Here is a 26,734-nt window from a genome sequence, read left to right as displayed (position 1 = left end):
CTTTAAAGGGACATTGTGTATTATTTAGCATCCCCTAGTGGTAAAAAAGATTAAACTATTTTTGATTATGATGAGCATAAATACATGAACTTGAATGTAAAGATTCATATAAAAGATATATCTATTTATTTAATTACCCTATGTCAGGGAAGTTTTGTATTCATTTGACAAAACATAAGGCTCTCTTAAATAGAGCTGACACGAATGTCTGCCATCTTGCTGCCATGGATACCTCCAAAACAAAAACCTGTGAATACAGTTTTACATCTGAACCAACTCATACAAACCTAACACTGTCATCTAGAGGGCGAGAGAGCATTTCAACTCAATGCAACTTGAACTGTCAAATATACTAAATGGTTAATATACAGCTCAGATTAAATCACTTCCTCTTCCACGCATGCAAACAAGCTTAGGCACAATACAAATAACAAATCTGAGCAAGGTCAAAAAAAAGGAACGATATGGACAAAAAATACAATAGAATGCATATAAAAATACATAAAGTTTGGAATTAAAATATGCAAAGTATAGCCATAATCTAGATAGAGCAGTTTTGCATTCATTTGGCTGAAGGCACACTGTCCTTGAGCCTGCTGGTTTTGGCTAATTTGATTCCTTTTTTTTTTAAATCATAACTTTTGATTGAAATGACTTTTTTTACATGGCCAGACATTTTTGGTAGGAAAGATGAAATCATCCAATGAGCCATATCCAGCCTGCAGGCCATATGTTTGACACACCTGTTCTAGAAGGTTGAGAAATGTGTATTTGTTTCACATACATGAGCTTCACTTAGAGGGAGATTACATAATTGTTCGCCATCTTTGCTACCCCAAAAATCTGTTGAAAGGCTTGACAAAAAATATTAATACGGTACTTTATGGTAACTTTTAGTAACTTTAGTCTCCGTAATTTTCATTTTTCCTTGTGATTTTTAGTAGTTGTTTTCAGTTGCACAACAGAATACTACAAAACCCCTTTAATCTCCTTATTAGGGCAGGAGCCTCAAAGTCATCCTTAGGGCTACAAATGACATCTAAGTTGCAAGTTTGAGACTGCTGCGTCAAATAGTATCCAATGGAGTTGAATGTTTTGTGTTCAGTCATTTACACGAATGAAAATGACCATGCGACACATTGCATAGCATCTTAATAGGTTTCAGTCATTTAAAGGCAGACAAACCATAATTTACTATAATCCACCTAAATACAGTATTTCCCCCTTCCTTATTTATGTGTTTTTTTGCATATTCATCACTCACAAAGGTTTCAGACCACCAACCAATTTTAATATCAAAGAGACAACCCAAGAAATACCAAATGCCAATTTTGAAATGTTGATTCCATTTATTAAGGCACAAAAGAATCAAAACTCTATGTGAAAAAGTAATTACCCCCTGCACCTAATAGCTTTGGCAGCTATTAGAGAAATCAAATGTTTACGATAATTGGTAATGAGTCATTTACAACGCTGTGGAGGAATCTTGGCTCACTCTTCAAATCTGCCATGTTGGAGGCTTTTCTAATTTTGGATTGTTGTCCTGTCGTATGATTCAAATGCGCTTGAGTTTGAGGGGACACACTAATGGCTGTATTTTCAGGATCTTCTGGTAAACAACATAATTCATATCTTGGCCCACTCTTCTTTGCAAAATTGTTTCAAATCCGCCATGTTGGAGGGTTTTCTAGCATGAACTGCCCATTTAAGGTCACACCCCAGCATCTCAATTGGATTTAATTTCGGACTTTGACTAGGCCATTCCAGAACCTTTATTCTGTTTTCTTTGAGCCGATCAGAGATGGACTTGCTGGTGTGTTTCGGAATGTTGTCCTCCTGCATGTTTTAAATGCGCTTGAGTCTCAAACTCACTAATGGCTCAATGTTCTCCTTCAGGATCTTCTGGTTAACAAAATAATTCATATCTTGGCCCAATCTTCTTTGCAAAATTGTTTCAAATCTGCCATGTTGGAGGGGTTTCTAGCACGAACTGCCCATTAAGGTCACACCCCTGCATCTCAATTGGATTTAATTTCGGACTTTGACTTGGCCATTCCAGAACCTTTATTCTGTTTTCTTTGAGCCAATCAGAGATGGACTTACTGTTGTGTTTCGTATTGTTGTCCTGCTGCATGTTTCAAATGCGCTTGAGTTTGAGGGTACACATTAATGGTTGGATGTTCTCCTTCAGGATCTTCTGGTTAACAAAATAATTCATATCTTGGCCCACTCTTCTTTGCAAAATTGTATCAAATCTGCCATGTTGGAGAGGTTTCTAGCATGAACTGCCCATTTAAGGTCATACCCCAGCATCTCAATTGGATTTCATTTGCTGTTGTGTTTCGGATTGTTGTCCTGCTTCATGTTTCAAATGCGCTGGATGGTTGGATGTTCTCCTTCAGGATCTTCTGGTTAACAACATAATTCATTATTCCGTCAACAACCTCAAGTTATCCTAGTCCTGAGGCAGCGAGGCAGCCCCAGACCACCACATATGCAAATAAACAGAAATCAGGAAGGAGGCGAATACATTTACACGGCACTATATTATGTGACAGCGTTAAAAGCCTATTGCATCCCGTCTTTGTTCGCACATCTCAGATCTTTTCTCCCGTCACCCTATGAGATGTACAACCGCCCAGCGATGTGAATCTTTCACCTGCGTCGGCCCAAATCGTACATTTCAGCCAGGTCTCAAAAGAGAAAACATTAAACTCGGATGTTTATGACTTTGACATCGGTAAAGCGCTGTACTGTGAAACCTCGGTCTACAGATTTATGTTATTTGAAGATGCTGTTAAAAACAAAAGAATTGTTAATTTGTTTTTGTTTTTCTGTTTTATGTGCACTAATGATGTTAGAGCGATTTTCTTCTGTAGTCATTGCCCCCCAGGGTGACTGTGAAAAGGCAATGAGACCGTGTCAAACGTGAAATATTACACCGGGCCAGATTGAATGGGGTGACGCTGCAATCGTGCGAATAGAACATCGCTTTGTGTCACAGCTCAAAAGCAGTTCGTCCCATTTGGCTGCTTGGGCCCATCAGTCTTTTCTGGGCCTTTGAAAATGCTAAACTCTGTTGTTTGCGGAAGTGTAGTTATGTGTTACCATAATGACCGCGTCACCGAAATATTAGTGATACAGATGATTCCTTCTGAGTTGATTCAGCAATCATATTTTTAGGGGGTTGCGTTCCAAAAATGACCTGCGATTGTCAAAATCCACAAAGCAGAAACTTGTATTTATTTTTTTGTTAGAGGTGGGGTGCATTGTTTAATTGATTTTATTAATTTTTTTATACACGTAGCATGAAAATGGTGAAAGTAAGAACTGAGAGTAATAAATACAACTTCAAGTGGAGTCCAAACACCATCCCAAACCCCAAACCTCTATTATACATCGAAACCAAAGAAAAAAAACCTTTTTACAGGTTCAAAATCTTGTTTACGAAATAAAAGTATTGTCCTTTCAAAAGTTTTTTTTTTTCATATAACCTTTGTACCAGCAAATTATAATTTAAAAAATCACATTGCTGCTATCTTGCACTATTGATTCAAAGAATGGCTCTAAATGATTTCAGGACACTATCCACTTTTTTACTCCAGATTATATTATGTCAACATCATGTGGACGTTATTGGAAAACAAACATGTGGCGTAAAAATGCTTTTACCCTTTCTTTAGCATGTGGAAAAGTCGAACTTTGTAGGCAATAGAAAGCCTCTTCTTTTGTATTTTGGTGCTTTTGTCAGTACAACGCGTCTTATGAGATGCTGACTTTTAGAGAAACTCAATATGTTTTAAGCTGTTTCAAGCTGTTTTATCTACGTGTAAAACTTAGAACGCAATGTTATTGACGCACAAGCAGACACAGGCAGAAAAGGGGCTGGGCGACTGTTTAGGTAATCATGATGCAGAACACGTTGCGCGATGAAATTCCGCAAAGAGTAAACCGATAAAGCAAAGGATTACTCTGTTGGTATTGGGCCCAAAAAACAGTTTTTTGTAGCATTTCAACTTTTTCATTAGTGCTAAGTGAGAACCAGAACTTGGTTTTGGTTTCAGTTTCAGTGCTGATGACAGCCTAATTTTAAAGTATTAGTACTTTCCATAAAGGCTACTCCTGGTATTGGTTGCCCTAAAGGGGGTGTTTTATACACAGTAACTGTAAATGTGAAAATTAGAGGAATATTGTGTTATTAATAATTTTATTTTTATATATATTGTATGGGATTTGTTATTATCGGTATTACTCTACTTTAATTGAACACATTTTAAAATACCAGTTGTGAGGTTTGACATTGTTGCATTAATTGGTTCCTTACTCATAACAATTGTTATTCCTTAGCGAGGGTAACAATGTGTGCGCCTTCTTGGTGTTTCGTTATCATCTCAAGCTTCGTCTCCATTGTTATCTTCCTTCTTCTTCCTTTATCATCCTTGTAATTTTTAAGACCCATATCTATCCATCTATCCATCTATCCATCTATCTATCAATCTACCTACCTACCTACCTACCTACCTACCTACCTACCTACCTACCTACCTACCCACCTTTCCACCCAGCTACCTACCCCGGTCATATCCCTCGAGAGGGGTGACCGACAGCAAGACAAACAGATATACAAAAACAAAGAAAAGAAAAAAGGAAAAAAAGTTGCCATAACCAGCCAGTAACCTATGACTAATCCAATTGAATATATTCTAATCGGAACCAAGAGAGAGAAATGGATCAATGTGGGAGGGAGTTCAGCCAATAACGTATTGGCATCTTAATAAAGCTGTGACGCAAACCAATATTGGCCTTATATGACTGCCGACCAATATTCGACTGGAGTCTAAGAGCCGTATAGAGCACGAGGCTTGCACAGTCATACTCATCAACCAAGCAACGTTTGAATTTTTGGCCGTGCAAAATAATTTGTTGTTGATTTAGTATGTTTTAGTATGGTGGAGAAATACTGTGTTGAGGGGACAAATAATAAGTCTTATTACACATCCTAGAGTAAAAACAATGAAAAGTTTGGGAACAGTAACCAGGGGGTTTACTGTACACCATTACTCAAGCACCTTATTGTAGAGTTAAAATAGAGCATAAACGAGATCCAGCGCAATCCGACCCAGGCCTGCTGGTATTAAAGCCAGACTTAGCCTGAGACCAAATAGTTAACTTGATTTAGAGGACTGAGCCCAAAGCGAACATTTTATTTTTGAGGAACTAAAAGCAGGAAGGGCGATTTATAATAACGAATTAAAGCCTGTCTTTTGTAACAAAATCTAAGTTAAACAAGACGGTATAGGTTCCTGACCTCTGCCCTGAGGGCAACACAGCCACAATTTAGGGGCCACTTTGGCTCGTAAATAGGTACCGTAAATTCCGGACTATAAGCCGCTACTTTTTTCCCAAACCTTCAACCCTGTGGCTTATTAAGTGATGCGGCCAATTTATGTAATTTTTCTAACAGCCGCCAGCGGCGCTCGAGTACAAAAGGTAAAATTTAGACCGGTGGAATATATGCGCCAAGGAAGACTGCAACTTCTTAGCTTGTGCACAAATTAAATTAGTGTAGACATATCCTCATCATGCAAATTGCTAAAAGAAAGGCACATGACTTAGCTTTCAAGCTGAAAGCAAACGAGCAGTCCGATAAAGAAGTAAACAGAGCTACTGCACGTAAATTTGACTTTGCGAGCGTGCTGCTAGCGTGTTTTTGAATAAGGGAGCGTGGGACGACGTCTATATGACTAAGCCTCTTTCCCAAACTGGGGAAGACGACTTTGAAGACGTCAGTTAAAAGGCGGAAGATGAGGACGGTCTACCGTGGTTTTTACAAGTGCGGTATGTTTTTTTTAACAGACACATTTGCTGTGTTGCGAGCGTGTTGGTAGTAGCGTTTTTCTACCCTTCACAGGCACAGTGTGGGATGAAAGTTATAATATTATAATTAAAGCTCTGAAAACTCTCTCGGTGTACCGTCTTTCTTTGTAAGTATGTGTAACCGATGTATAATATGTATTTGCACCTGTATATTTTTGTAATATATTTATTTGAGACACTTATTCTGATATGTTTTGCGAATTAAAAAAGAGGGGCGGAGCAAACACGGGCTAACGGGAAGTGGGGTAAAGGTGAGTGAGACCTGTTGTCGCGGCGGACAATAGTGGATATATATTTTTCCCACCCTTACCTTTGGAAATAGAGACTTTTTTTCCTTGGATTAGTTTCAACGGATACCCGGACTCTGCAGGTCTGCATCAAACTTTAAGTACCGGTATCATTATCGGTTCATTTTGCCGGCTGTAATTTTAGGACTGTGTACTTTAATTCCGTTACAATTGCGGGACTCAAAGCCAGGTTTGGGCTAATATTGTGATTGTGTTACATGTTTTAATGTGGGCGCATGCGGCTTATGTACAGGTGCGGCTTGTGTAAGTACAAAATCGGTTTTCCTCTTAAAATGTGGTGGGTGCGGCTTCTGATCAGGTGCGCTTTATAAAAAAATTGTGGTTAGCTAGCTTTCACAACATACTGTATGAGCCCTTGAAAAGACCCCAGGAAATACATTCATCTTCCAAGTAACTGTCAGGAAGTAGAAGCAGATTAGTGGAAGCTGTTAAAAAGAAAACGCCCCAGCAAACACACGTGCGTGCTGACAGCCTAAACTCGCAACAGCGGCAGTCTCATTGTTCACCACCTCGCAAATGTTTCCGCCCCCCACCGGCTGAGAGCCTGTCAGCGGCCATTATTTCCGGCAAGACCTTCGCTGTGATCTCTGCCATGTCCCATCAAAGTGTGGCGCTTTATTCTCGTGTTGTTGTCTGAGCGCGTTAGCGGCAACCAAGGATTGCCGCCAAGCTCGTGTCACGACGGTGAACCTGCACCAGCCAAAGCGAAACGTTTACAAGCTGCAGAGTGGCTGTGTATGTTTACGATGTGGGGATGGGTTTGGATAATTAATCCTAGGGTGACGGTCACACACTCCAATCAGGTTAAGGGAACGTCAAGGGACACGCATGTTGTTAGCGTATTATGCAGGATAACTAATTGCTTTGCACGCTTTTTGACAGTTTTATTTTATCAATACAAAGTCAGCATGCTAAGAGGTAGTTATGTTCTGAAAAAGTTTTTTCTTGAAGTACTTAAGCCAGATTTTAGGTTCGGAACTTTGGGGGTGCTGGCTGGTTAAAAAAAATAATTTTACTTCAAGTGATTTAGGATTATTCAACACTGTTCATGAGAGTCTCTTGCCATTTGTGAGCATTACGTTACACCTTGTGGTTAGCAGAACCTTTTACTACACTAGAGGTAAGATCGGGCCTAAAAGATTCAGCCCAACCTGACCCGAGTCATGGGCATATAAACCCGAACCAGCCCAAACCCAACAAATTAATCAAATTAACTGATTTGATTAACGAGCCTGAAATAAAACCGAAGTTCTAATGTAAACAAGAAGCCTTACTCCGTTCTGCGCCGAACTGTTTATTTCGGCTGAACTACACAGCTTGGGGTTTACTTGAGGCAGAGTCCCTCAAAACAAGTGTGTACTGCAAGTGCAGCGCCTAAATAGAGATAGATAGATAGATAGATAGATACTTTATTCATCCCCGAAGGGAAATTCACATTTCCAGCAGCATCCCTGAGCTGAGAACAGTACAATAATAAAGCCAAAAGAATACAATATACAAATACCCAGTGTGACGTGCAAATGCCCACTGTAGCGTGTTATATAGAGTAACTAAATAGTGCTACACAGAATACATATTGCAGTAAGATTCGGTAATATCCAATGTAGGTGGTGTGGTTTAATGTGGGCCTTTACTCTGCCGGGTGGAGTTAAAGAGCCTCATGGCATGAGGAAGAAAAGAAAAGTGCTTAGCTTGGCAACACGCAGCGGACGAAAGTGAAACTAAACAAAATGTCACCGAAAAGAAAATCAAATTTTGCAGATTACAAGCTGCAAATAGTGAAATATTTGGCCAAAAAGCAGAAAGTTTGTAAAGCTTTTAAGCTATTGGCAAGAAGCAAAAATGACATGAGGGTGGTGGAAGGAGGAAGCCGCGCGTCTTTTACCCCAAGACAGAGGAGGAGCATTTCTTCTGGATTTAGTAATTTTGAGTTAAAGTGATGTTTTGGTAAACATTTTCCTCATCTAAATAATTACTTGTGAAAAAGTAAGTGCATGGAGTGTAGATCCTCCACGATGGAAAAAAAAACCGCAACAGAAAAGCCAGACCAGCCCGACTCTATGATTTACATTTTAAGCCCGAACCCAATGTTCAGGCCGAGTTCCGGTCGGGTTTGGGCCCGGGCCTAGGATCTTACCTCTACACTACACCATGCAAAGTTTGTACTCATTTTTTTCTCATAGAGTACACGCACATACAAATATGTAAGAAGAAGCATAAAACATATTAGACAATGATGCATTCTATTCAACACTTTATAATGCCACCCTACAATTTATTTATTAGGCTGTGTCATTGTTGCATTCGATTCAATGCAGTTAAAATGAGGACTCATAACATAGTCGTGATACTGGGTGTTAAAATAGTTCAACATAACCCCTGTAGAATATACTCTCACTGTAGTACACCGCAGCCTCCACAGACTCCGCCACTATGCCGCAAGTGATGCTAGCCGAGCCAAAGAGGGGTGGGGAGAGCAATGCTAGGAATCAAAAGGACTGAACCGTTTCAAGGCAGTGGAGTATTCCTGACTCTGCGTTGTTCACATTTTGATTTTGCTTTACTTTTTAATTTTTTTATCTAGCGTTTTCATCATATTTAAGCCCAACCTGTCCTTTATTATAGAGAAGAGAGTTTTAAGAATGCTATAATTTTGGGGGGTGCTTGGGTTGAAAATGGGAATTACTCTTGAGCATAATGGCTAGCTAAAATTGTAATACAGATGATAAATTATCCTAGATGTTATCTATGTGTTGTTTGTGTTTTGCTTTAGCGCACCCGCAAAATTTTGATTCCATTTGATTGCTGATAACAATGGAAAAAATGAATACTCGTTTGGCAGTTTAAAATAAAAGCGTCCCAATACTTTGTGTTGGGAAGAACTCTTATTAGTGTGGAGTTATTTGGTTATGTCAGGACCAGAACGGAAACAGGACCCAATTGCGTTACGTTTCTCACAAGTTTTACTAAAGGAAAGAGGAAGGGTTGCGCCTATGATCTGGTCGCGGGAAGCAGGTCGCCCTCGTTCTCGGGTTTTGATCCGAACACGGAAGTGGATCTTCCGTAGTGACTGATGGCGGTGTCAGGGACGGAAAAAACGGGTCGTTAGACGAGACTGGGAGAGCAAGGCGTGGTTGGGGTCGGAAATGAGTCGTAAACCAGAACTGGGGAGTAGACGTGGTCGGGGACAAAAAGAGGTTGTAAGACGGGATGGGAGAGCAGACGTGGTCAGAATCAAAATGGGTCGTAGCCGTAGACAGACGGGAGCAAAACGGGACAGGTGGGAGTCAGGGTCGAAAAAGGCTTGCTTAGTATACACTGAGGTTCGCAGACGGACTGACAACAGGGGACTGACAAGACTGGGTTCAAATAGTGACAGGGAGCCAATCAGAACCCGCGGCGGTTGGCCCTAAATGAGCGGGCACAGGTGAGTCACATCAGTAATCATGACAGGTTAATCCGTATTCCAAACCAAATCTTGAGTAAACTGTTTTATTTGCCGTTTCCTTCTATTGATTTGGTTGACTCGCAGATTAGATTAGAATTCAGCTGTTTTCCAAGCCTGAGGGGGGCTGATGTGCCACGTTAGTTGACCGGATGCATCGCTTTTGTTCCATGGGTCATGCAATCATATCACGCAAACAGTACAATAAAGGCCTCTAAAATCAATGTAAACTGGGTACGTGCAGATGATGATAACATACTGTGCAGTGTGTTGATGATGTAACATGCAAGTAAAAAAAAAAGAACACAGCCCGTTTAATTTTGTAAGTTTGAACCCAAAAATGTCATGGTTACCGATTTGGATCACCTGTGCCCACTCAATTGGCGCCAGCCGCTGCGGGCTATCTGATTGGCTCCCTGCCCCTTTTTAAACCCAGTCCTGTCACTCTCCGGTTGTCAGTCCGTCTGCGAACCTCTGTTGATACAAGGCAAGCCTTTTTGACCCTGACTCCCGCCTGTCCTGTTGTTGGCACCCGTTTTTTCACCTGCCTCTTCCTGATCCCCCCGTTTGTCTCCGGCTACGACCGTTTTTGATCGCGACCACGTCTGCTCTCCCGTCCCAGCTTACGACCGATCTTTGATCCCGACCACGTCTGCTCTCCCGTCCCAGCTTAAGACCCGTTTCTGACTCCGACCACGTTTCTGCTCTCCTGTCCCGGTTATCGACCTGTTTTTCCGTACCTTACACCGCCATCGCCCGCTATGGAAGATCCACTTCCATATTCGGATCACAATCCGATTGCGAGAGCGACTTGGTTCCCGCGTCCAGCGAGCACCGGATCGTGGGCGTAGCCCTTCCTCTCTCTTTCAATAAAACTTGGTTAACATTACGCAATTAGATCCTGATTCAGTTCTGGTCGTGACAAAAAATGAAATACAATAAAAAACTAACGCCATTAATTGACGGTGAACGTGTACAGATCAACCCCCTGCCTCTGTTTTTGAGGTCAGAAATAAAAACAAACAGCTTGGATAATGTGGTTGCACAAATGTGCACACCCTCTCATAACTTTCAACACATTCAAACTTATTTTAAAGGACAGTGAGCACACACCTGAGACTCTTAACGGTGTTTTAAATTCACCCAGAGTGAAGTCTAGTTTCAGGGATGGGCGAGTACTAATACTAGTTTTTAAAAGTGGGCCAATGCCAGAATAATTTGGAAATATTACTGATATTGGTCTACATATTTTTAAAAGCTTTCTTTACTTCTTACTTACCAATAGGAGTAGAGATTAAGACATTAGGTTCATTTTCTCTGTATACATTTCACGGTTAGATTATAATGGAGGGTTTTAAATGGAAGACAAGTGCATTGGTTGCTGGTTGGAAATCAAGGGTCAGGAGTCAACCTTCTATATACAAAGAGCCACAGATTAATGAGAAGCGCTACCAGTTTGATTTCTGAAGTAACAAGGCTTAAAATTGAGTGAGAGAAAAGCATCTTGTTCAAAAAAGTGCCATGCATACATACATAAATAGTTGTCGGTGAATTCTAAAAAAGGTTCAGAGTTCTTAAGAAATTCATCATGTATGTAGTGACATGATATTTTATGCCAGTTAGAAAACAGTTAACCCAAATTCAAGACTTTTCTAAAGAGATGATGTAAAAGGGACTTTGTGTGTTACTTAGCGCTTCCTTAGTGGTAAAAAGAAACTCCAATCGCTAAAAAAAACAATATTGATCCGAATAATGAAAGCCGAAAACACCCTTCCACCTCCCGAGTCCTCACAAACAAATAAAAAGACATTTCGGGTTTGCTTCTGGCTTGGTCCCTCAAATCAAGTTACTTGTCCGGGTTCGGGCTGAGTAGGGCTTTGATACCTGCGGACCCAGGTCGAGTCAGGCTGGATTTTTTGGGACTTGATCTTACTTCTAATCGACGGCTGCTTTATTTTTAAGATAAATAAAGTATTTGCGTGTGAATAACCCACTAAAAGAGTTTTAATATTTTCAAACAATCACCTTTTGATTTTGATTTTTTTAATTGTGGACACCGATTGTGTTTCTCTCGTAAAACTAAAGTGCGCAATAAAATGTATCATGTTTGAATGTTAAAAGGTTAGCATGTATGCACATATAACAGTCGGTCGTGTGTTCTTTAGTTGTTGGCAGTGTTCCCTCTAAGCTGCGCGCGTGTGCAATTGCGCACTGCTCGCACATTCTCAGCGCACAAGAAAATCTAGCCAGCGCACAAAAATGAGGGCTCAAAATTACTAATTAAGAAGCGATGTAAGTCAAAGTTACAGTGTATGAAGGTAAAAATACACGGGTTCCCCTGACGTTGTGTCCTAAATGCGGTATTTTGAAGTCGAGTCGAAATAGAACGTAGTTAAGTAAAGTTAGTAGAGTTTGTCGAGAAGCGGCTTCTTCGGCTCGGCTCACTAAAAGGAACCGGCTCTTTTGGGTCCTAAACGGCTCTTCAGGTTGTTTTTGCTTTTTTAATCCCAACACGACCAAATATTCTGTAAAATTGTGCACAAAATGACTTAGATGAACGGGGGAATAGAACAAAAAAGAAAAAAATACCAAAATGAAAAAGTAGTGAAAAGCTGAGAAAAAAAGAAACAAAAGGAAGAGAAAAAAAAGAATTAAAAATTTTGAAAAAAGCCAGAAAAAAAGAAAAGAAAGAAATGTAGGAAAAAAGTAAATAGAGAACAAAAAGATAAAAGTAAGAGCTCTGAAAAAATAAACACAATGAGTTTTTTTTAAAGGATTTTTTAAAAAAAGTAGAAAAAAACACGGAAAAAAGAAGAAAAGTTTGTTGCATTCAAATAATTTCCAATTCTATCAAGTGAATCTTGTTGCCAACATTGTACTTCCACCAAAAAATGTGATTAAGTACAGTTCTGTATTTTACAACCGACTAGATAAGCCCCCAAAAATATTAATATTATGCGACATAATATATCGGGAAATAAAAAGAAATAGATATCTTGTGAAAGAATTGTAAGAACAAATGACTTTTGTAGGCCCTGCCATTTTTGCAATCATACATTAGTCAATCCATTCAAAAGAGAAAAATAATTTTGCATTGCCGGAAACTCAGCAAAATGTAACATAATGTCAAGTTTTGGACATGTTTGATAATGATTTAGTTGCCACACTTGGGGTTGCCGTTGCTCACTGTTGTTTCAAGCGTTGCTCACCGACTTTGTGTGAACGCTCAGACCGTGGAAAATTAGAGGGAACATTGGTCGTTGGTGAGCCGTAGATGGCATTATTACCCCCCAAAAGGTAGTACTGCAGGTGTTCTCTTTGATTATCGATGTCTTCTTTCATGACATAACTCTGATGTTCCTTCTGTCAGCATCCCAAACGTACATTTAAATCCTGCTATCTTGTTTCACTTCCTCTCAGCACCTTCATGTGCTTCAGTGCCCCTTGTCTTCATTTCATATCCACTCGTCCTGACCTTCCTCTTCCCTCTATCTCTCCATCATTCTCGTTATTTCCTTTCATTCATTTCCAATCCCCCACTTTTTTTCCCCTCCCGTTCTTGATTGCCAGGAATCATGAATTTTAAGCACTTTTCTTTAAACCCTCCAAAACGTTGGAGCTGACGAGGCGAGCAGTTCTCACTAGACGATTCTATTACATTTATATGTAACAGTTGGATAATTCAATAAGAGGTGGCAGGATGAGACGCCGGCACAATCTGCTTGATATCGCCGCTCCGTCGACAGCCGTGCATACTCTGGTTGCTACGGTGATGCGCTTCACCTCTTCTTTTTTCTGTCTTGAATCGTTTCAGGCAGTTGATGGGGAGCAATTCGAATGACAGCCGGGACAGTGGTCATCACTGGTGGAATTCTTGCTACGGTTATATTACTCCTTATCATCGCAGTATTGTGCTACTGCAGACTGCAGGTGAGTTTAACAGACGAGCATCCACCATTGGACTCCATTTTTGATTTAGCAGCCACAACCCTAATGCCCAGGCAGCAAATCACAAATTATAATCGTGTTATAAAATGTTAATTTAAGCCTGAACAATGTTTGATGTGGTCTGTGTCAACTTGCCTCTTGTCAAAAACACATTTTCAATTAAATTCAACGTCAAGAATTTCTGCAAATATGTCACATTATCCCTTATGGTTTAAATGTCAAGTGAAAACACTTAGCGCAGCAAACACCAGTTTCTTTGTGTTTCTGTTTTCATAGCAAAAACTTTCAAATTGAGGGGAGAAAAAATATTAATCTATCTATCTACCTTGGTCATATCCCTCAAGACAAATACATACAATAACAAAGAAAATAAAAGGGGGGAAAAAATAGCAAAAAACACACACAAAATTTTTGGGACCTTGGCCAACCCAAATGCCCAAACACCCAAACAAGTTAGGCACCTCGGCACCCAAGTTGGTCATGCTTTCGTCCCTCCAGATGAAACGGGACACCAGAGAGCGGCCATGTCGCTCGGGTCAGTATGATACAACCAGGGTTGGGTAGAGTTACTTTAACTTGATTACTTTCAATTACTTTTGGATTACTCCAAAACCAAATATGCTAATACACGTAAGACAAAAGAAACTAAATATGAATAAAATTACTAATTTTTTTGCAGGCTTACCACGTTTTGTGAGTCATATTTAGTTTCTTTTGTCTTTTATTAGCATATTTGGTATTGGAGTAATCCAAAAGTAATTGAAAGTAATAAAGTTAAAGTAACCCTACCCAACCCTGGATACAACACACTCTTTTGTTCAACAGTAGGGCCCTTTCACTGGTTTACCCCTGCCGCATCATATGGGTGCCCAGCCCATCCTTAAGAACGCGTCCACAATCCCACTATCCTTTCACAACACCTCTCCACTCCTTTATCAACAACAAGAGCTCTAGCTTACATTATATTTAGACCTCTTTCCTGCAGTGCACTCATTATCCCTATGGTGAGGGGGCCTCTCCTCCTGAGAGGTAAGAGAATTCTCCCACCGTGGTCCGCTGTGTGTCATAAGAGGCGACTAAAGTGGAGGGAGCGAGGGGACTGGGGATCCTCTACTCTCTATCTCTACTCCCTAAGAGACAGCAAGGCAAAGAAAGGGGGGCGGGAGACCGAAAGGTCTCGCAAACCCTAGTTATAGGGTCACTAAATGTGAGAGGATGTGGAAGTAAAGCGACTGAGTGGAAGAAAGAGGAGATCGGAAGGATGACGACTAAAAGGAAGGTTGATGTGTTAGCCTTGAGTGAAACAAAATATTTATCCAGTAACAAGTAAATAGGTAATTACATTTAGTTATTAAAGGAGTTTTACGGAACACGGAACATTTTCACTTGCTGCCGCTATATCCTGGCTTGTGTCATCATTGCAGCCTTAGTCAGCTTGTTTATGATGTGCATGCAAGTACGTGCATTTCTTAGACACGCTCAAATGAATTCTTTTTTTACATGTCTCTTGGATTGGCGTTTGACTTTACTGGAAGCAAATTTGTTTAATACTTTTACAATTTTTAAGCTACACTAACAAATATAAACAAAACAAAAAAACAAAGACAAGCATGTCACTCTCCTGCACTTCCCTTATGCCCCTTTCTTCTTTACAGCTCTGACGTTCCACCTCGAACAGCTTTGCTAAAAGTAAGATAAAAACAGATAGGTGCAATAGAAAATAAAGCATGAAGGCTCTTTTCTCAGTTGGGCACTGTTACCACATACTTAATAGTCAAATAGTTAACTTTCAACGACACACCCAATCTTAAAGAACATTTTGTACTTTCTTCTTTTACGTTTTTCCTTAGTTGTCATTGGCTAAAAAATGTTTGGAAAAAAATATTTTTTTTTATTTGATTTTGATCTGATTTTTTTTTCTAAATAATTGAAGTCCCACATAGCAAAAGACAAATTCAAAGAATGATAGTAACATATTTAACACAAAGTGATGTATTTAGGGCCGCACGGTGCGGAGGTTCAGGGTTCAAGTCAAGCTACCGCAGCCTCCTCGGGTGGAGTTTGCATGTTCTCCCCGTGCTTGCGTGGGTTTCTTCCGGGCACTTTGGTTTCCTCCCACATTCCAAAATATGCATTTTAGGTTAATTGGCCAGTTCAAATTATCCATAGGTGTGAATGAGCGAGTGAGTTGTCTGTCTCTGTGTTCCCTGTGACTTACTGGCAACCAGTTCAGGGTGTCCCCTGCCCACTGCTCGAATATAGCTGGGGTGGGCTCCAGGCCTTACTGAGGATAAGCAGTGCAGATAATGAATGGATGGATGGCTATGTTTTTAATTCCAAGTAATTTTCTATTATGTTGTCAGCAGATAATGCTACTCATTATATTATATTATGTTATGTTATGTTATGTTATGTTATGTTATGTTATGTTATGTTATGTTATGTTATGTTATGTTATGTTATGTTATGTTATGTTATGTTATGTTATGTTATGTTATATTATATTATATTATATTATATTATATTATATTATATTATATTATATTATATTATATTATATTATACTATATTATATTATATTATATTATATTATATTTTTTAAAGAATAACAGTATTTCCAAGTACGTTTTTGTTGAAGCTCACAATACAAAAGTTTAGTTAAAACACAGGAAAATGCAACAGAAATTCAGAATATCATTATTTTGTTCAGTTGGCAAATACATTCCTTCTCTTCGGGTTTTTTTTTTTTTTGAGTACTCATTTTTATTTTTAAGCTTCTCTTTCTTAAATATTTGTTTTTAAATTCTGGGTCCACATTATCTGCACAAATGTGTTGCAACTAGGTTTCCGTTGGCATTATCCAAGTCAAGTTAGAATATTAAACAAAATCAATGATGTCACCCTAATGTCCTGCACACAAAAACGGGTGCAAAAAGAGGACAAGGAAGAATACAAACTATGGAGACTGAAAAGTGAGCAAAACAAGCAATTTCACTTTTGTATTTTTTTCCAGCTTTTTTGTGGTTATTTGGTCCTAGTAGCGGCAAGATGGCCAACAGGTATGTCAGCTCTCTTTAGGTGAGGCTCATGTTATGTAAAGTAAATGCTTATATCTCGACCTACCAGTATCAAAAACAAAGTATGTTTATGTGTATTTTTGCTTATCACTCAAAACAAATAGGTTGGCGCCCAGCTCAGTAGCCTAGATGGTAGGGCGCCCGCTTTGAGACTGGGAGGTCGCTGGTTCGCGCCTCGGCCGAGTCATACCTAAGACTTATAACATTGGTAAAATGGCGGCGCCCTCTGTTGGCTGCGGCTGCATCGGCTCGCTACAACGGGTCAGGTGTATCGACATTTCGTTCTGTGTACATTGTTACAAAGAATGACAATACAAAGGAAATTATTATATTATTATTATGGCTGCACGGCCGCTATTGGTGTGTGAGTGTGTGTGTGAATGGGTAAATGTGAAGCACATTGTAAAGCGCTTTGGGAAGTCTTCATTGACTTGAAAAGCGCTATATAAATGCAGATCATTTCAAAACAATTTATATATTTCATATTTATATTTCTTTTTAATTAATTGTTTTTTTTCCCTCTGCGGGGTTCTAAATAACACACACTGTCCCTTTAAAAGTAATCATGAGTAAAGGACAAAATTTATTTCCTGTTGGATCTGAGAGGACTCTCAGAGACGTGTCCAAATGCTAGCAAAAGTAATGGCGGGCTGACATCATCGAAACGGGCCAAAAACACAATTCATCATAAAGACAATCTGAATGAAGCAGGACAAGTTGACCCTCCAGAATTGCAGATTAACTTGTACACTCCAGATTGTTTAAGGGGAGAATCAACTCCAACTCACATCCGGACTCACCAAAGTGTATTTGCATAGTTTTCATTTTAAAAAAAAAAGGACGTGTGCTGTGACTTACATCAGCCATTCTGGCTGAGTGTCTCCCCCGACTGAGGCTGCGGTAAATCATTCATGAGATTTTTTTTCCCCTCACTTGTCGTCGTATATCAGTCTCATTTCCCAACGAGTAAGTAAGTCTTCTCTTTTTAACAGTGTCTGATTTCATAAGGGACAGTCGCTGAGATTGCTATATCACACCGGTGGGGAATGATTTGAGTGGAAGAAAAAATCTCTCGTGGTGATTGTTAAGTACTTAATGAATTCAAACGATCTTGTTCTCAAAGTTAGGTTTATGAGGACTTACATTTATGGACATTATTTTATGAGATGAGACAAAACATTGGCACACGATTTCCCTCGCTCGAACGTGGGTTACCGGGGCCCCCTTTTGGAGCCAGGCCTGGAAGTGGGGTCCGCTGGCAAGCGCCTGTTGGCCAAGCCAGCACTCATGGGGTCTGGCAGTCACAGCTCGAAAGGACGACGTGGGTCACCCTTCCCTTGGGCTCACCACCTGTGGGAGGGGCCGCACTGATCCCAGACTAAAGAAATTGGCTTTTGGGACATCGAATGGCACCTCTCTGGCAGGAGAAGGTGCCATTCGATGTCCCAAAAGCCAATTTCAAGCTGGTGTTTGAGGTTGAGAGGTTACAACTACAGGGAGTGCAGGATTATTAGGCAAATGAGTATTTTGACCACATCATCCTCTTTATGCATGTTGTCTTACTCCAAGCTGTATAGGCTCGAAAGCCTACTACCAATTAAGCATATCAGGTGATGTGCATCTCTGTAATGAGAAGGGGTGTGGTCTAATGACATCAACACCCTATATCAGGTGTGCATAATTATTAGGCAACTTCCTTTCCTTTGGCAAAATGGGTCAGAAGAGGGACTTGACAGGCTCTGAAAAGTCAAAAATAGTGAGATATCTTGCAGAGGGATGCAGCACTCTTAAAATTGCCAAGCTTCTGAAGCGTGATCATCGAACAATCAAGCGTTACATTCAAAATAGTCAACAGGGTCGCAAGAAGCGTGTAGAAAAACCAAGGCGCAAAATAACTGCCCGTGAACTGAGAAAAGTCAAGCGTACAGCTGCCAAGATGCCACTTGCCACCAGTTTTGCCATATTTCAGAGCTGCAACATCACTGGAGTGCCCAAAAGCACAAGGTGTGCAATACTCAGAGACATGGCCAAGGTAAGAAAGGCTGAAAAACGACCACCACTGAACAAGACACACAAGCTGAAACGTCAAGACTGGGCCAAGAAAAATCTCAAGACGGATTTTTCTAAGGTTTTATGGACTGATGAAATGAGAGTGAGTCTTGATGGGCCAGATGGATGGGCCCGTGGCTGGATCGGTAAAGGGCAGAGAGCTCCAGTCCGCCTCAGACGCCAGCAAGGTGGAGGTGGGGTACTGGTATGGGCTGGTATCATCAAAGATGAGCTTGTGGGGCCTTTTCGGGTTGAGGATGGACTCAAGCTCAACTCCCAGTCCTACTGCCAGTTTCTGGAAGACACCTTCTTCAAGCAGTGGTACAGGAAGAAGTCCGCATCCTTCAAGAAAAACATGATTTTCATGCAGGACAACGCTCCATCACACGCATCCAAGTACTCCACAGCGTGGCTGGCAAGAAAGGGTCTAAAAGAAGAAAAACTAATGACATGGCCTCCTTGTTCACCTGAACCCCATAGAGAACCTGTGGTCCCTCATCAAATGTGAGATTTACAAGGAGGGAAAACAGTACACCTCTCTGAACAGTGTCTGGGAGGCTGTGGTTGCTGCTGCACGCAATGTTGATCGTGAACAGATCAAAGCACTGACAGAATCCATGGATGGCAGGCTTTTGAGTGTCCTTGCAAAGAAAGGTGGCTATATTGGTCACTGATTTGTTTTTGTTTTGTTTTTGAATGTCAGAAATGTATATTTGTGAATGTTGAGCTGTTATATTGGTTTCCCTGATGAAAATAAATAATTGAAATGGGTATACATTTGTTTTTTGTTAAGTTGCCTAATAATTATGCACAGTAATAGTCACCTGCACACACAGATATCCTCCTAAAATAGCTAAAACTAAAAAAGCCCCACTCCAACATCCAAAATATTCAGCTTTGATATTAATGAGACTTTTGGGTTCATTAAGAACATGGTTGTTGTTCAATAATAAAATTAATCCTCAAAAATACAACTTGCCTAATAATTCTGCACTCCCTGTAGATATAGTCAGACTCACCTCCTCACATAGCTTGGGCTCTGGTATCAGACCTCTTGAAAGGAGTTGGACTCTCTTCCGTACTTTATCTATCTATCTATCTACCTTGGTCATATCCCTCGAGAGGGGTGACCGACAGCAAGACACAAACATACAATAACAAAGAAAATAAAAGGGAAATAAATAGCAAAAAAAACACAAACATTTTTGGACCATGGCCAACCCAATTGCCCAAACACCCAAACAAGTTAGGCACCTCGGCACCCAAGTTGGTCATGCTTTCGTCCCTCCAGATGAAATGGGACACCAGAAAGCGGCCATGTCACTCGGGTCAGGGTGACACAACACACTCTTTTGTTCAACAGCAGGGCCCGACAGCTTTCACTGGTTTACCCCTGCCGCATCATACGGGTTCCCAGCCCATCCTTAAGAACGCGTCCACAATCCCGTACTTTATAAATGTAAATATTATATTTTGTTGCTATCATGTAGACATTATGAAAAACTGTTTTTCACTTCCTTGAGGCAGGGGTCAGCAAAAAAAGCTCAAACTGTTGAAAGAGTCATATTGGATTAAACAAAACAACTCGAAAATATGTCCAGAGCAGCAAAAAAGAAAGACTTATAAAGAAGAAAACACATACTATATTTATCAACATACTAACATTTCATTGGGAGATGTTAGGACAGTTTGTGTCCTGTTGTCCTTCTATAGAAACCTTATATGTTTCCATTAGAATCTTTTCTTCCGGCGCTGTCACGAATGGCAGCCACTCCAGCAGCTCCCGTGTTATTTTCGATTGTTCTCGATTGTTCTCAGCTCAGGGATGCTGCTGGAAATGTGAATTTCCCTTCGGGGATGAACAAAGTATCTATCTATCTATCTATCTATCTATCTATCAAATATTTTTGGAAAAGCGCTAGGGAGCCACTAAGGAGTGCCAAAGAGTCGCACACTGTTTAGTGGGTGGAGAAGTCATACTTTGTTGGCAATAGAAAGCATCTTCCTCTTCTTTTTGGCTCCGGCTGCTGGTGCTTTTGTCAGTCTACGTTTTTTTGTTGACGTGATGCTTTGAAATTGAAAATTAGTTGCGCGCAGGTTATGTAGGTGTATCTAGGTTTTTATTATTGTGTACAATGTATTTGATGTACAAGCTGAAACAGGCAGACGAGAGCCTAACAGACTGTAGAACACAGGATGAAAATTATTGAAAGCAAGCAGAATAAACTCATGTGCTACCTGTAATAATTGAAATGTTTCTCCTCTGTCACTCTCCATTCTTTAGTATTACTGCTGTAAGAAGGAGGAGTCCGAGTCGGAGGAGGAGGAGCCGGATTTTGCCGTCACGTCGCGGCTGCCGCCGGTCCACTCTAACCACAACATTGTGGCGGCCACGGCCGCCGCCTCCTCAATCCCCAATGGCCCGGCCCTCTTTCCTACCCCGCCGCTGGCCCGCAAGCTGACGCGTTCGCAGACTTTCTGCCCGTCCTGCACGCACTATGAGCTGCCATTCTACCTGCAACCTCCCGATCCCCCGCTGCTCCACCACCAAGTGGATGGCCTGAGGAACGGGGGAGAGCGGGTCAGCTACCGGCCCCCACCGCCTCCACCGCAGCCGGACATGGAGCTGCCCGTGCCCGTCAACATTTCCAACTACCGTAAGCCGCATTTGGCCCGCTCGATCACCATGAGGGACATGTTCACTCGCAGCTGCAGCATCAGCACGGACGTTTAGCCCCGTCTCCGGGCTCTATTCAAAGACGGCCATGTCCGTCGTTTTCTTCGTGATGCCCATAGACCCCTTTACATGTTTGTAAACAAGCGTGACGTAGCCAAGAAGCGCGTGCATTGTTGAGACAAAATAGCGGAATATATGACAGTTTATACCAGCCGATTGACAGAAAAAGACCGTGGATCTTAGATAATACAATCTTAGATAAGCACAAAGTATGTGCAAGCAGCAAGATAGTGACTTTATTTTAGTGATCAAAGTCAAGTCATGTTTATTTGTATAGCCCTTAACCACAACAAATCTTAATGGGCTGCACAGACCATCATTACATCATCCCCTAAACTGAAACCTACACGAGGGCAAGAAAAAACTCAAAATCCTCAGCATGGGCAAAATGAAGAATCCTTGAGAATGCGTCGTACATGAGCTAATCCCCCTTCCAGGATGACCAGGCTGCATGGATGTTGCAAGGGCATCAACAGACAATACGCAACTATCATCGATATTAAATATAGGTAATGAAAAAATGTCCATGTTGACAGCCCCCTGCCCCAAAATATTGACTGATGCAGCAGGTTCTTGATAATAGCGTACATCAGGTCCGAGTTCCTGTACAATGGCTCGGAATGCATGCACAGTGCAACATCAGGGTTCGTTCTTCCCCCCAAGGGCAAAACGACAAGAATACAAGAGTGTGAGATCAACATCACTCATTAGATACAAAATATAAGTGTGTCTCAAGTATAGATTTAAACCTTTTCACTGAGGTTGCAGATTGCCTCTCAGAGAACTGAACATTCCACAACACTGGGGCCCGAATAGAGAATGCTCTCTAACCTGCGGATTTCTTCTTTGCTCTTGGAATGACGAGTAGACCAGCATTTTCGAAGCAAAGGCTCCGAGCTGGAATAGAAATTAAATCATACAGATATAAGGTCATGCAATAGTGTTTATGCTACCAATAAAAAATAAAAGTCAACAACCAAAAAACTCATTCAAGAGCTGACCGCCAGTGTGCTTCTGCTGTCCGTCATAGTTCTTATTCTGCCGGGGATAGGAACCATGATGTCACGTGCAAAGGGTCAATAAGAATGTGTTATGGAATATATATTATATAAAATAAACATACATAATAATGTTGTTACTATTATTGTTACAATTGTTATTATTATTGTTGTAAAACATCTACTAGCTAGCACCAGTAGTAGCAAACGCACTGTCTATAGTAGGCATTGGTAGCAAACACTTAGCATTTACCTGGTACTTATCCTCCTTACACTTTCGAATGCATTCGGCATTCAAGTTAATCCAAACCAGATCGTCACGATAATTTACGAGAGATGAAATGGGCATCGCGGATGCGGACATGCAAAATAATGTCCTGGGTCCAGGCAGTTGTTTTGTGGCTTGCAGCCACAGGCTCCTACGGTGCTTTAGAAAAGGCCTGTTTCTTTTTGGGATCGCAGAAAATGTGTACGGTACATTAAATTTCGATTCGTGCACTGAACTTACAACAGCTGGGCATGTTATTTTTGTAAATCGCGACTCTAAAAACACAACTCAATTTAAAAATCTTCTCTCGCTTTGTTCAAACTCGTACTGCTACTCCCGCTGTTATGGGTCAACAATGCGCACGCATCCTGTAATGATCCGGTGATGACATAGGCCAGAAAGGGGTTTAAAGTCCAACTCATCGGATGGAGTCAGCGTTGGACACTCTCAGGACCTGATTACCATCTTGAGTTCAACTGTTGATGTATTCCAGTTGTTACATAACTCCTTGGCATGATAACGCTTTTATAAAAGATTACAAAATGTGATTCATATAGTCAGGCCCCCCTTCTTTGGGATGACATCACGGTCAGGGATTTCTCTCCCACAGCTGCTACAAAACAAAGCAAAATATGATTAGGAAGTGTGTGTGAGTTTCCCTACCGTGAAAACATCTGTCTGGTCCTCGATGTTGCAGATTTTGAAGATTATGAAACCCAGATTCAGAGCGTGGGGGACGGGGTGCCTTGGATTTTATTTTTGGGTTTTTTTTTCGCAGATAGATCTAGCTTTGTGATGTCGGGATGACATAAAGGGCTCGCAGAAGATAGAAATCCTCTATTTTCCACAAAAACCTTTGCAGTGCGCTTTGGAGATGCACTTCCACAGCAGTTGTATGCTCCCGTGACTGTGAATGTAGAGCTAATATGCTAATCCGGCAAACCGTTCTCACAAAAAATAGCAAACCATGAAAGCATATTTGTTGAGAATTTTTTTATATATTTTTCCCCAAAAATCTATCACAGAGAATTGAACATTTCCATTTTAGATATTCTTGGTGACTGGTTGATGAAAAAACTATATCTTATTGGGAAAATATTTTTTGTAGTACTTGGATGGATCCATATTTGCAAAACAGGTCTGCAGAAGCTCAATTATTAGTAATAAGTACGCAGAGAAAGGAAACATCCAAAAGGTGTTGGGTCTGTGCCCTTGTGTACTGGAATTGGTGACCCCAATTCTGAGGGCAGGATCTTTATTTGCTAAAAATAATGAGAAAAATCATTTTGTGATTTATTTATTTTTGAATAAGCTACATTTGATAATCTTACATGTCACTCACTCTATATGATGATTTTGTAGTCATGGAAAATAATCAATAAATAATTAGGAAAGCAACCATATTTGGGAAAATCTCATAGTGCAAGGAACAGGCACAAAATTTCACTGACTAAGTTAAGGCCATTTTAGAGCCAAAGCAATGATACTAACTAAAGTTATAGGCAGGAAATTGATGGGTTTATAGAAAAAAAAATCCTTAAAAAAGAGAAATATGAAAGACTAGTATTTATCTTTGCAAAAAGGATTTGCAACAACATGTTTACTTATTTAGAAAGTATTACAGTAGTACATAGGCTGCAAAATACAAAAACACATTTCTTTTGTATAAAATTATTCTAAAACATGTCAAGTAGCCATGTATCCCCCTCCATTTTGTCACCCTTGTGCTAATCTGCAGCAATAACGCTGATTACGTTTGATTTCAAAGATAATGGAAAGTTGTATGACCGGTTCATGTTTTACCAGAACTGAAGACTAAGACTCTCCTCTTTTAGAGGTTTTGTAGACTTTTCACAGCAGTTCCTCTTTCTATTGTCTTGTTTTTGTGGATCCACGTTGAGGTTCGCTCAAGCTTGGAAGGAGAGCCGGCGTTCGGATTGCAAAGCAGTGGCTTCCGCGTTTTGACGGTTACAAAGAGAGGACGTGACTAAAATGGACAGGACACCCAACCTCCTTCCACTGGATCTATTTCACATCCCCTGCCTCTCTCTCTTTCGCTTTCTGTTTATCTTAATGCAGTACGAACTTGTTTATTTTTCCCAAAGGATCAAACATTGAGTGATTGATGTGTTTTCTTGGAAATACACAAACACAACAGACATACATGCAATGCTTTGCTTTTCTCCTCGTTAAGTAAGTGATGAGAAGGTTGCACAGGGAACTCAGTGCCATAAGGAAGGAGAGAAATTATTTATGTTTGTACTATTCAGATTATTATACAAATATGTATTCATATGCAGTGTTGCTTTGATGTCAGAAGTATATCAATGATATTGTTTATTTCATAAGCCAGGTGTTTTGAATTCCGGGAGTACAACAAGACGCATTTATGTCCTCATTTTTAATGGATAACTGGCTAACACAATGTTGACAATAAAATGGTGTTAAAATATGTTTACTGTCTTTGAACTTTTTTCATCAAGTCAAATAAAAGTATAGCTTGGGCTCCGTCAATGCAGGTCGAATCGGTAGTGCAAGTGGAATACAGTAATCCTTCTCTACTTCACGTTTCGGTTATCACTGGTTCGCTGCTTTGAATTGAATTGTCTTTATAGTCATTGATCTCAATGTATTGTGCCTTGTCTTCTACAGTAGACAGCAAATACTATCATGGGGGTAGGTTATATGTACAGTGGAACCTCGGTTCTCGACCATAATCCGTTCCAGAACCCTGTTCGAAAACCGATTTGTTCGATCGCCGAAATCATTTTTCCCAATAAAAATAATGTAAATCGTTTTAATCCGTTCCAACACCCTGAATGTTTACCTTGAATGTTTAACGTAAACATAAAGCTAACCCAGGCTAATCGTACGTCCGTGTTATCGTTATCTTCCGTACGAAAGATTACGCTAACATTAACGTGTAAAAATAAAAAATCAGGTCGTTTACAAGTCATTTAGCACCCGGGTCTCCACAACAGGTGGTGAGCGGTTCATTGGAAAGGGGGCTCCGTTAAACACCCTGAAAGTTGGGCTCCGTTCCAACACCCTGAATGTTTACCTGAATGCTCAACGTAAACATAATGCTAATTATTGCAGAGACCTAGCTCAATCCGAGGGTACCAGATGCCAGCATGCAGCTAGCCAGCTTCCCTCTATGTCTCTTTATTACACTGGAAGGAGAAGCCCTCCAACTGTGTTGTTCTTTTGTATAATAACAACAAAGATAATTAATTCAACTGCATTCTCTGTTCAGTCTGTCAACAAAAACAAGGAAAGTTGACTGTGAGGTCCGTTGCTTTCAGGACAAGTGAAAGTTGAGGGTTTTTTTCACCAAAATTGAAACAACTGCACCTTGCTGAATTGCCAAGAGATGGGGCTGATTTCAAAGTATATGGTGACTACAAAAAGCTAACTGGAAACAAACGCTGTGAAAAGGTGAGGTAACTGGAAGCTTTTTTCATGGCACAGCAGCGCTTTTTCACGAGACCCTGCAAGTCAAATGAAAATGCTACAAAGGCGGTCGCGACCCTGATCACCAAGCACTGCAAACCTTTCAGGAAGGGTGAATTTATTTAAGACTGTTCAATGAATGCCAGGCTGAATAGTTGGTCCTCACACTTTTTCAGTTTATCAAATCTGGCTTTCTAATAAGTTTTGAAACCCCTGTGCTAAACTTTCATTTTATTCAATTTTTGACAGGGGTCACCAAAAGGTTTTCATATAAAATATTCATAATAAAGTGCCTCAAATTGGTAGTATATATTTCCTGACCAGTATAAGAAATTATTAATATTATAAGTACTTGCCCAAGACACACCACAGGGAACCTAGTGGTTAAAGGAAACACCCACCTATCTACCCACTTTACATACAGTAAATGATCCATCTTTAGTAATAGTTCTGAATATATGTTTTTTTAGAATTAACCTATCAATTATAATGTACAAGTGTTGAGGAAGATGATTTTCTGGATAACAGCCTTTTTAGACCGACTCCCAATTATACCAACCTAATAAACACAAAA

At 40.4% G+C, this 26,734-nt stretch overlaps 1 protein-coding gene across 1 annotated transcript in view; it reads left to right on the top strand.

Annotated features, from left to right (window-relative positions):
• The window catches only part of fam163ba (family with sequence similarity 163 member B, genome duplicate a), a 36,934-nt gene extending 11,773 nt beyond the window's left edge, over positions 1-25,161 (top strand). Inside the window, exons 2-3 of the mRNA XM_088319736.1 lie at positions 13,445-13,560; positions 20,989-25,161. Of these exons, the coding sequence (XP_088175862.1) occupies positions 13,468-13,560; positions 20,989-21,438 (543 nt within the window). The 5' untranslated portion in view covers positions 13,445-13,467 and the 3' untranslated portion in view covers positions 21,439-25,161. The remainder of the gene's footprint in view (positions 1-13,444; positions 13,561-20,988) is intronic.
• The last annotated feature ends 1,573 nt before the right edge of the window (positions 25,162-26,734 follow it).

Source organism: Urocampus carinirostris, chromosome 16 (genome assembly GCF_059441175.1).
Source record: "Urocampus carinirostris isolate Australia breed hairy pipefish chromosome 16, RoL_Ucar_1.0, whole genome shotgun sequence".
NCBI classification, from domain to species: domain Eukaryota; kingdom Metazoa; phylum Chordata; class Actinopteri; order Syngnathiformes; family Syngnathidae; genus Urocampus; species Urocampus carinirostris.
This window is presented reverse-complemented; position numbering and strand designations above follow the sequence as displayed.